This window comes from Hoplias malabaricus, chromosome 15, assembly GCF_029633855.1.
Source record: "Hoplias malabaricus isolate fHopMal1 chromosome 15, fHopMal1.hap1, whole genome shotgun sequence".
NCBI classification, from domain to species: domain Eukaryota; kingdom Metazoa; phylum Chordata; class Actinopteri; order Characiformes; family Erythrinidae; genus Hoplias; species Hoplias malabaricus.
In genome coordinates this window covers 32,918,302-32,928,941 of record NC_089814.1, presented here as the reverse complement: position 1 = coordinate 32,928,941, position 10,640 = coordinate 32,918,302, and the positions used below count along the sequence as shown (strand labels likewise).

Sequence of the window (10,640 nt, the reverse complement as noted above, 5' to 3'; positions counted from 1 at the left end):
TGTGTTTTATTTGTGGATTAACATTTACGCTTTTGTAAAGTATTTTGAGACGAATCTCTCTCCATACCATAAATGCATGTTAACAAGATTGTTATTATTATTTTTTAATGATACTATATACTGTATAGGGTGATCAGACATCCTCTTTTACCCGGACATGTCCTCTTTTTTAGACTTAAAAAAATGTCCGGGCGGAATTTCACAAACGTCCGACATTTTGTTTTTCTAGAGCTTACATAGAACTTCGAGAAGTTTCGTTCACAAACTAGTCCCGCCCTCCCGTACTCCGATTGGTTCGCTTGAGTGAGAAGGGGGCGTGGTGAAGTAGCCTAAAATCTTCTGATTGGACGGTCTGACTGTAGAGCTACCGTTATTGGTCGATAACCTTCTCTGTAAACATTTAATTGGTCAGTCTGCACGTCTGCAGTTTTTCACCATCTCAGATCTGATCACCCTAATACTGTAAAAATCTATACGTCATATTTTGCCAAATTCAACTGGTATTTGACCCAATCTGCCAATCCATTATACTTTCATTTTTGAGGTTTTAAAACATCACATTATCATTTCAGATCATTTACAGCTCACCTCCCGAGTGTCACAACATCAGAGGGTTGTGAGTTTGATGATCAGTGTTGCTGTTGTCATTTCTGGCCAAGAGTCCAAGAGCATAAGGGGTAGCACCGGCCTCTGTCAGTGGGACTCCGTATTCCCCTCCAAGTGTGTTGAGCTCGTCACACAGTGATGGCAGTAGGTTAAAAAGAAAGGGTGGAGTTTCACATGTCTAAGAGGAAGCATGTGCTCTTCACCCTCCCAGGTTTGTGGCCTTGTGTGATTGAATGAGAACAAGGCAATGAATGGATTGTTTGAAATGTATTTATTGAAAACAGTTGGCTCAATATTTTTTTAAAATTATTTCAACGTTCACACTTTTGAATCCTAAAGTTGATATAAAAAGATGAGCAATTTCTATATGTTTACATGATGAAGACAGCAGAAAAAAAGACAACCTACGTCTACACCTACGTCTGTCCAACGTTAAACTTTGATTACTTACTGGCCACTTGGTTGGAGACACCACCCTTGTGGTGTAGTTTCACTCACTCTAACTCTGGCTGGAAGTAAAGCGCTGGCCGCTATGTGATATTCACCACTAGAGGGCGCGCTTGTTCAGCAGTTTCTGCACCATAGGCTGTGCAGGTGTTTCTTAAGAAAGAGCAGCAGGTTCATAACATGGTTATTTACACTTTTAACACCTTTGATCTGCCCACGTCTCACTCTTTCCATGGTGTATTTTCAATTCGTTTCAAACACGACTGAGTGAAAGAGAGGGAGGCATACATCTGTCAATCAGCAAGGACATGCTTGTTGTCTTCTATTCTTTCTTTTTTTATTTGAGATAGCTGACTATGGAGGACAAAACCAAACAAAACAATCAGTCAACACAACAGTCAAGTCAATCAGTGTGATCTTAAACGTTCAACAAACAAATAAGTAAATACATTTTTTTAAATTTAAGTATTTATCTATCCATTCATTCATTAGTTGCTTTCTGAAAGTGCTTCCTCCTGTTCGGTGGTCACGGTGGGACAGGGCACCACTCAATCACACACTCACACCCGTGGACAGGAAGAAACCAGAGATTTACCATGACATTTATTCATTCAACTCTTCAGAAAATGCTGGTTGGCCTTATAAGACAAATGCGTGAGAATACAGGACGATACAGAGACTCTTGATGGGAATCAGTTCAATACAGCAGCAGAAACCGTCGCTAATTCAATGCTAAATGAGCTATGCTCTGTCTCAGTATACAGCGAAGTCTGTCTTAAAGCCTACAGTGCAGTAAACAAGCCTCTCATTAAAGCATGTTGTGTGGACAGAAGACAACTGGTCCAAATTTCACTTTAGTGTGGAGGAGGTTTAATGGAGTTGGGTCAGATGGGAAACATTATGTTTAGTGTAAAAGTGGGGAAATACCGAACCCAAAGTGTGTGAAGAAGTCAGTTAAGCTTGGCGGAGGAAGCAGCATGGGTTGGGGGATGTTTTCTTCAGCAGGAGTGGGGCCCCACAGACGCATATGCTCTCTGCTAGGCTAACCACAGTTAGCTAATTAGCTAGTTTTGCATCTAGGACTGGGCTGTTTGCTGTTCAGTGATCAAATACAAAGACAAACTTTGACCAAAGGAATTACCCGTTTGTAGCTAGCGCTGACTTTATTGTGTGATATTTTTGTCTATGTCAAATCCAAAACTGTCCTGGTTCAGTTTGTCTAGCTCAACTTAGCACAGCTAGCATCCAATAGTTCATGCATGTTTATGCTATACTTACTACAGTAAGTAAAATCATAGTCAGTAATTAATTGTTGATTTATTGGTTGGTGTCCCAATGTGCAGTTAAAAATCTTTTAGCTCCTTAGTGCCTTAACTTTAACTAAAATGTCACTCTTAAATCAATATCATTGTCTAAAGGCCCCCTCTGTGAAAAATATGTTTAGCAAAACTGACAGAAAATCCCCCAAACCCAATCCCCACAATAAGAGTGAAGAGATGCTGATCTCAGATCAGGCCATTACTGCATTTACATTGGTTTTTCGCTGCATAAGTAAAAATAAATGAAACAGTTCCCTTTCTCTAAGAAGGCCAACGTGTACGAAACCTTCGGCCTTCGTTTTTCAGGTCGGTTATGAAAGAGCACACACAAGTTGAAATTGCCACCACCAGGGGGCTCCTGAGCCTTCAGCACACTGAAAACATTTTGAAACAATTAGACAAAAACACGGGTCCTGTACGGTAGGTCCATGTTGGCGTTTGAGACCTCGAAGCTCACTGAGTGGGGTTAAATTTGGTAATGAGTTTAAATAGGGGCAGCCGTTAGCATTACAGCGGCACAGGCAGTGACTTCCTCATCTGTATTGTTTATATTGGCACAAAGTGCCAGTCTCCTTTCCTAAGCTCTTTGCCGCCATGTTCCCAACAACGTATGAACCCCCCCTTTCCGCAGTAGCCATTGTTTCCATGGAAACCAAGCCATGGCAGGGTGCCGCCGTTTGCTGTGATGTGTGTGTACTATTAATTCCTGTGGTCTCACCATGCCTTTGATCTAGGACCAGTAAGCAAAACACTGCTCTGACTGCATGGCATTACAGTGAGTCGGAGAAGGCCTTTCCAAAACCATGAGTTGGGAACCATCAATTGTTGCTAGCTTGTAGCTTCCAGTCATGTATTCAGCCAAGTTTCAGGAATAGCAAATGTGAAGGATGACATTGGTTGCCAACTGTTGTCATACAAGGCTCTCACAACTGCTACGTTGCCATGTTAGAAAACAGATTCCTGTATTCAGACTAAAGGGCATTCTGACCTAAAACTGACTTTTGTTGATAGTCTTTGACCAAGTTACACTAGCTTTTAAAAGTTACACTAGTTACACTATACTAAAAAGAAAATCTGGCCTACACAAACATTGCCATCACAAATCAGAATTACAGAATTCTTCATCACTGCCCAAAGGGAATGTAGCTGTGGTGACAGTGGCTAGAAGAACTCTCTCTGAACATGTGGCAGCATTTAACTCACATTTAGTAGTATGTGCACAAGAAACTCATATTTAATAGCATTCATGAATATGAAGTTACGGTCACACTAGATTGTAATCAGAGTCATTTTGCAAGAGAAATCCCATGTGAATTCACATCCTCATCCAATAGCGCGGGTGATTTTGATGTGGGGACCTGAGGGGGCGGAGCTTTGTACAGTATGGTTGATCCAAATTGGTGGAAATGCTAACTGTAGCCGTGCATAAGCACAAATTAAGATATGATACAGTCCAAGCTGATTAAGAAACGAAACATAACCGCGATGCAGTGGGGAGGTTGGATTACAGGGTCTTCTTAATCAGTGTTGTTTTCTTTGTTGTTTATGGTTGTTGAGTTACCCAGTTTGTTAGCTCAATACATAAAATGGATGACAGTTTGCACTGCCCAGCCCTGAGTGCCACAAACAGCCAATTTCTAGTACGACAGCAGCCATGAAATGTCTCTGAAGTTGGAAAGTACGTACGATGGTAGCGTTTTAAATGCCATTTAAATTGGTCATTTAATGTGCTCCTTGAGCAGACGTGAAAAAATTAGACTCACTTGTGTCACTCATTGCACCCCAACTCCAGCATTTACACTCAGGTTAGCGTGGTGAGATTCCTTACTGGGAAAACAGAAGAAACAAGAAGCTTTTAATTCTGGAATCAAAATATTTAATAGGTACATATCAAGTATAATACCATGTATAAAATTTCAAATCACAATATGAAGCCATGTTTACTGCTGAGGCAGACTGTGCAGCAGGTAATGTTCGCCACGTCAAAATAGCTAATGATTAAAATAGAACCGTAACTAAAAGATAGAAAAATGGCATACTCAGCATTATTGACATTAGAAATTATTAAACATTATCCTCTTTTTTAACCTCTTTTCCAACGTTTTTTTTTTTTTGTAGGTATTGTTTTTTTTCGTTAAGTGCAAAAGAACAGAGAACGGATAGCGAAGCGTTCACGTGACATTGAACTGGAGCAAACAATCGAGAGAGACAGGCAGAGAGAGGGAGAGGGAGAGAAAAAGAGAGAGAGAGAGAGAGATAGAGAGAGAGAGCAGGGGAGGATTGAGTCAAGCTTACAGAAATGAGGAATCTTCTAGCATTGCTCACTGGCATGGGAATTATATTACTTACGGAGAAAAAATTATACAACTTATGGAGAGAAAAAAAACCTTGCAAAAAAGGAAAAAATTCGGATCTTTTGTGAGAAAATGTGGCACATCACAGTTTGCTTGAGAGAGGACAGAACATTTTTTAACCATTTTTGCTTTAAAACAACGAATAGTAAATTTGAAGAAAAAATAAAAAAAAGAAAAGTAACGGGACATCACCACAGAAAAGAGAAACGAACAGGCAGTGATCCACATGCTCTCTCCCTCCGTTAACTGGACTGAGTGGATGACACAGAAGCAGACTGGTGAAGTAGAATAAGAGAATTTTCACTTTCTGACCCCACACTATTCACAAAGCCTCTAAGACCGAATACGCTGATCCAGAATCAGTTTCTGTAGCACAAACAGTATGGATTTTAAATTCCTGTAAACAAAAGCTTCTACCTCTGCTTAAGTAAACGACAAAGATGTAAAATGATTTCAGAGTGGGTTTGGGTTTTATAAAATGCACAGTTTTAGAGAAATTTAGCAAGAAAGGATTGTTCACGGCGGTGGCGAATGGAACCAGACGTCTGTAAAAGATACATTCCTGTCAAAACAAGTTATTCCAAGTTCCAAATTTGGAATTTTTGAATTAAATTGTCCTCCATTATCACAATTCAACGCACAAATTTTTAGTTCCATTCATCACTATGTCTTTCTACAATCAGCCCGTTGACACCAAAACAATCTCAATCACTGAATTAAGTGTGTTATTGACACAGGAAAACAAGCTGAAATTGTAACTGCATTTCCTAAGCATGTGGCCAAAATATAACAGCTGGTAGTTTTATTTATTTCTAATAACAAAAATTAGCTAGCTATCAAGTCAGAGGCCAGGGCAGAAATCTGAAATCTAGATCAGCGTTTTTAAGGCCATTACACACTGAATGTGCACAAACAATGCTAAACCTTGAGAATTTTTGAAAAATTCAAGCTTGTTTTTGTGTTAGACATGTTTCAAATTTCCAGTGTCATTGATTTTTTTTTCATTCTGTGTTGGTAATTGATTCACTGATTGGTTCTCATTAGAATTTCCTGAACTGAATGAATAAACCAGTGTGTAAAGGCCTTAATCTTAGCATCTTTCTGAATGCAAACCTCACAAACATCACATTTACTCCCTCATCGTTAGCCACAGTCCCTACAGGAACCAGGAGGAAAGACAATCTCAACCATAACGTAACTCCTCTTCACCCTTTGGCAAGAAAACCGAACGAACATTAGCTGAGGTGCTATTATTGCTGGGCCGGATTGCAAACATCAGTTGAAGTGCCTCAAACTGTACTGCCATACTCCAAAACACTGTGCAGTGTTACTTAAACCTGTGGGACTGGATTTAGAGTCTGATTTTCAGTGATCCAGTTTAACGAACCATTCTAATTAAAGCACTTAGAAGAAAATGTGAAATCACTAGAATTCCACCTGAATCTCTTCACCTGGACAAACAAGAGCACTGAGACGTCTTTGTAGTGTTTTTTTTTTAAGTCCCAACCAAGAACTGATGCATTCTGTACTAAAGAAAGACTGTCAGCTGAAGCCCATTTCCTCAAGCTAGCAGAGAAAACCTCCACACTTTGTGTTCTGTTAGACACATGCCAAAATGGTGATTTATCAAACAATGACTTACCGTGATGACAGTCAAAATAATTATTTTTCTCAAACATTTTACTTAATATGTCCAATTATTATTATTATCATCATCATCATCATAACTATTATTATTATTATTGTTATTATCCTGGCATAATTACTTCTTTCTTTAAAAACAAAATACCATTGTTATTTTAATGTCATCTCAAATACGTCAGTATATTTTCCCAAGAAAAATAAGGCATTATTTTATTATACTAAATTTATAAAAATTAGTCACTATATTATTAGATTCTAAGAAATATTTTGAAAAAAAAAAAGTCAATTTTGAGATGCTCATGAGAATTTATTTTGACTTATTTTGAAATCAGTCTTGAGAATATAAACATTATTTCAAGATCCTAAGTCATTATTTTGAGAAAACACATCAATATTTTGTCTGGATAAGTAGTCTCACAAAAACTAGTCAAAAATCTGTGAGGAAAGAACAGGCAGTTTTTCTCCTCTTCTTGGTGGAAATGGGCTTCAGTAAATTAGCATGCTAAATGAAAGTTTAGCAAAATTTCACCATGGTATCTGTTACTGAAGCCTGAATAACTCAGACCTTGGCTTTTATAGGATGGCTTATCCAAATGCTAGCAGAAACTTTAGCAATAGCAACAATGTCTGTATGCTTATGTTGACAGTGACTAGCATGCTGCATGCTAACACTGCTGCTCATTCAATACTATTAGCCTAACAAGGTTTGGTTAACCCAGGCTCCACATTCCACAGCACAGTTGAGTTTTCTCAACAAGGTTAGCAAGTGTTAGCATATCGTTAGCGTTAGCATTAGCACTGGTTCCATCCTGGGCAGATTCATTTCTCTGAGAGGGCTGGAGTCATTCCCAGTTCATGAGAAGTGTGACAGGAGTTCTGATGACATCCACAGTTCCTTGGGGTCATTGTCATTGTCCTGCGATACAAGGCTGGTAATGATAGGGGGATCCATCTACATGGAGGGTGTGTGCTTTGTGTACATGTGCACAGAATTGTGCAAAAGTCAGAAACCACCCTTTATTTATTTAATGTCTAGTCAAATTCCCATTAAAAACAAATTATTCAGTTCAAGGCAGGAAAATGCCCTGCACAGGCTATTCCATGGCTTTATCCTTTTATACAACACTTGCTTTAAATTTCTAAAAGAAGGTAAATGAAGTTCTGTCTTAGTAGTTGGCTGCACAATCAAAGAAGTACCAAACCCCTTCTGTAATATTGAGGTCTGAGCTCTGGGGCCAGTCCCTTGTTTTATGTACATATATTCTCCTTTTGTGTCTGTTTCCTTTTCTTAGAAGTGGGTTTTTAGGCAACTCCACATCCTTTCAGACTCATGTGGAGAAAGATGGACACACACATCTGTGGGTTTGCTCAGATCTGAAGCAACGTGGAGCTTGATTTTTCCTCTCTCTCAGGGATAAAAACTGATGGGAAAAATTTTGATGCAGTTCTTAGGAATCTCACTTTCTCTGTAGTTTTGAATCATTTTATTCATCCTTTGACTTTCCCCTGACCTTAAGCAAGTGGAATATTAGATCTCTAATCTGCTTGTTTTAATGGCAGTTTTGACTGGAACTCAAGTAAATGGAGGATGCTCTCTGACTTTTGCACACTGCTGTCTGTGTGTGAGTGTCAGTGGTCTCTTTGTTGTGTAGGTATTTAAGTGTATGACTTAGTGCATTTTGTGAGTATTTTTGCATGTGTGCGTGTGTGCGTGAGTGCGTATGTGCGTAAGAATGCCTGTTGACTGTGAGTGCCGTTGAACTGCGCTGGATGGAGATTTCTGTCCGTTTTCTGCTCTTCTGTCTCATCGGCCCTTGCTGTACCCTGGAAAGAACTGATCCAGGAGCTGCTGGAGGTTCTTGTTGAGGATCATCGCATAGTCTTTCCCCAGATCGTGGCGACACGCCGGACATGTGTACACTTCCGCTCTGAACGATCTCTGCAGGCACGTCTGCACACAGGAAACAGAAACCACACAAACAACAACACAGGGTCATTCACCAGGGGCGCTACCTCATGAGCTCACAAACATTTGTTTGCAATTTTATAGGAAAATTATTTAAAAGCACATATAAGCTGACATTTCACATGCTATTTTTTCCGCAGTATTTTAAAATATATTCATTTATAAATGTCTTTGTCTTTATTATAACTTCTAATCTTTTCAGGAGATGTGCTTTTAGGTTTTAGGTTAGAAGAAATCTGTAACCAAGTTCAGTTTCAGAAGTTGGTTGTACTTTTGATTTCTCACAAAAAAAGAAATCCGGATTAATTCATAGGCATTAATGACACTTCACAGTAGCTACTGAATAATTCATACATAATTTACACTGAATAATCTGTAGCAGATACTGAATAATTAGTAGATACTGAATAATTCAAAAAGAGCATGAATAATTAATAGTGGCTACTGAATAACCCATAATTTACACTGAATAATCTGTAGCAGATACTGAATAATTAGTAGATACTGAATAATTCAAAAAGAGCATGAATAATTAATAGTGGCTACTGAATAAAAAAAGAGCATGAATAATTAATAGTGGCTACTGAATAACCCATAATTTACACTAAATAATCTGTAGCAGATACTGAATAATTAGTAGATACTGAATAATTCAAAAAGAGCATGAATAATTAATAGTGGCTACTGAATAACCCATAATTTACACTAAATAATCTGTAGCAGATACTGAATAATTAGTAGATACTGAATAATTCAAAAAGAGTATGAATAATTAATAGTGGCTACTGAATAACCCATAATTTACACTAAATAATCTGTAGCAGATACTGAATAATTAGTAGATACTGAATAATTCAAAACGAACATGAATAATTAATAGTGGCTACGGAATAATTCAAACTGGATTCTGAATAATTAAAAGGACATATTCAGTATTTCATAGTAGATTGTAAATAATTAATATGGGATACTGAATTAAGTCATAATAGATCAACGAATCACTGAATAATTCATAGTGAACCCTTAAAAATTCACAATTGATACAACATTCTTATAATTTTAATGAGAATAACTCATATCAGATAATTAGTAAATGATAACAGATACAGAATAATTCATACTGGAGTTTGAATAATTCACAGGAGATCATTCATTGTAGCTACTAAATAATTCATACTTGATGCTTAAGTATTTATAGTAGATGCCGAATAAATAATTCATACTGAATTTATGTAGATTGTGAATAATTTAGGTCTGTACTAAATTTTTTTAAGATTTCGGGTCAGTGTTTTAAAAAATAAGTCATTAATTTTAATTAACAAGTCAGTCTTGAGAGAAGGACTCATCATTTCACGATGGTAATATTGGTCCACAGAGTCACACAAACTCTCCTCACCTTACACACATTGTGCTGGCAGGCCGTGGTGATGGGCTGGAAGGAGAGCTCCTGGCAGCACACACACATGAAGATCTGCTCCACCTTCCGCAAGAAGTTCTGCAGGATGACAGGAAGTGATGCGTGACTGTCACCACGGCAACAGCAGGACCAGCACAGCACGAGTCGCTCTGTAGAGGCGCTCGGTTTACGCCGTGGAAACCATAATGTCTTAATTATACCGCCTTAAATAACTAACAATGCTGCTGAGATCACACAGCAATTTAGGGACTGAAATCTATCTTATCTGTATTTAAATAGCTATTCATTCTGAACGGCTCCTTAATTTGTTTCCAGAATCCAGATGTATTAGAACTGACAATGTGTGTGGCTGAAGTGAATAAGATTTGATATACAAAATTATATTGAATACTGCTGTGTTAGAAACACCTACGTAAATAACAGTAACGGAAGTAACATAATCATTATAAAATTACTGTAATATGATTACAGGAAAAAGTAATTGTATTACTGTAATGCGTAACTCAGTATTGTGTTACCTCCATTGGAAGCTAATGTAGCTAACACAATGGAAGCTAATGTAGCTAACACAATGGAAGCTAATGACCAGCATTTAGAATGGCATTTCCTGAACTGTAACTTTTTATATACTGTATGATTTTGTGTGTGTGTGTGTATTAGTACCGGTCCCTCAACGAGGAAGCTGAGAGCTTCGTCCCAGAGTTTTTTATTGGCTTGGTCCTGCTGTATGAGGAAACGCTGCTGTTCGGATAAAACAAACGCCTCCACCTCCTTCACACGCTTCGAACTGGGCTCGTCTGGCTCTTTACACTCTACAAAAACACACACACACACACACACACACACATATATATATATGTTATATGTGTGTTATATGTTATATCACC

At 38.1% G+C, this 10,640-nt stretch overlaps 1 protein-coding gene across 1 annotated transcript in view; it reads right to left on the bottom strand.

The window, feature by feature from the left end:
* Positions 1-4,238: 4,238 nt before the first annotated feature.
* The window catches only part of LOC136668385 (E3 ubiquitin-protein ligase UHRF2-like), a 47,094-nt gene continuing 40,692 nt past the window's right edge, over positions 4,239-10,640 (bottom strand). Inside the window, exons 14-16 of the mRNA XM_066645877.1 lie at positions 10,417-10,565; positions 9,733-9,831; positions 4,239-8,321 (exon numbers count right to left, since the gene is read on the bottom strand). Of these exons, the coding sequence (XP_066501974.1) occupies positions 8,175-8,321; positions 9,733-9,831; positions 10,417-10,565 (395 nt within the window). The 3' untranslated portion in view covers positions 4,239-8,174. The remainder of the gene's footprint in view (positions 8,322-9,732; positions 9,832-10,416; positions 10,566-10,640) is intronic.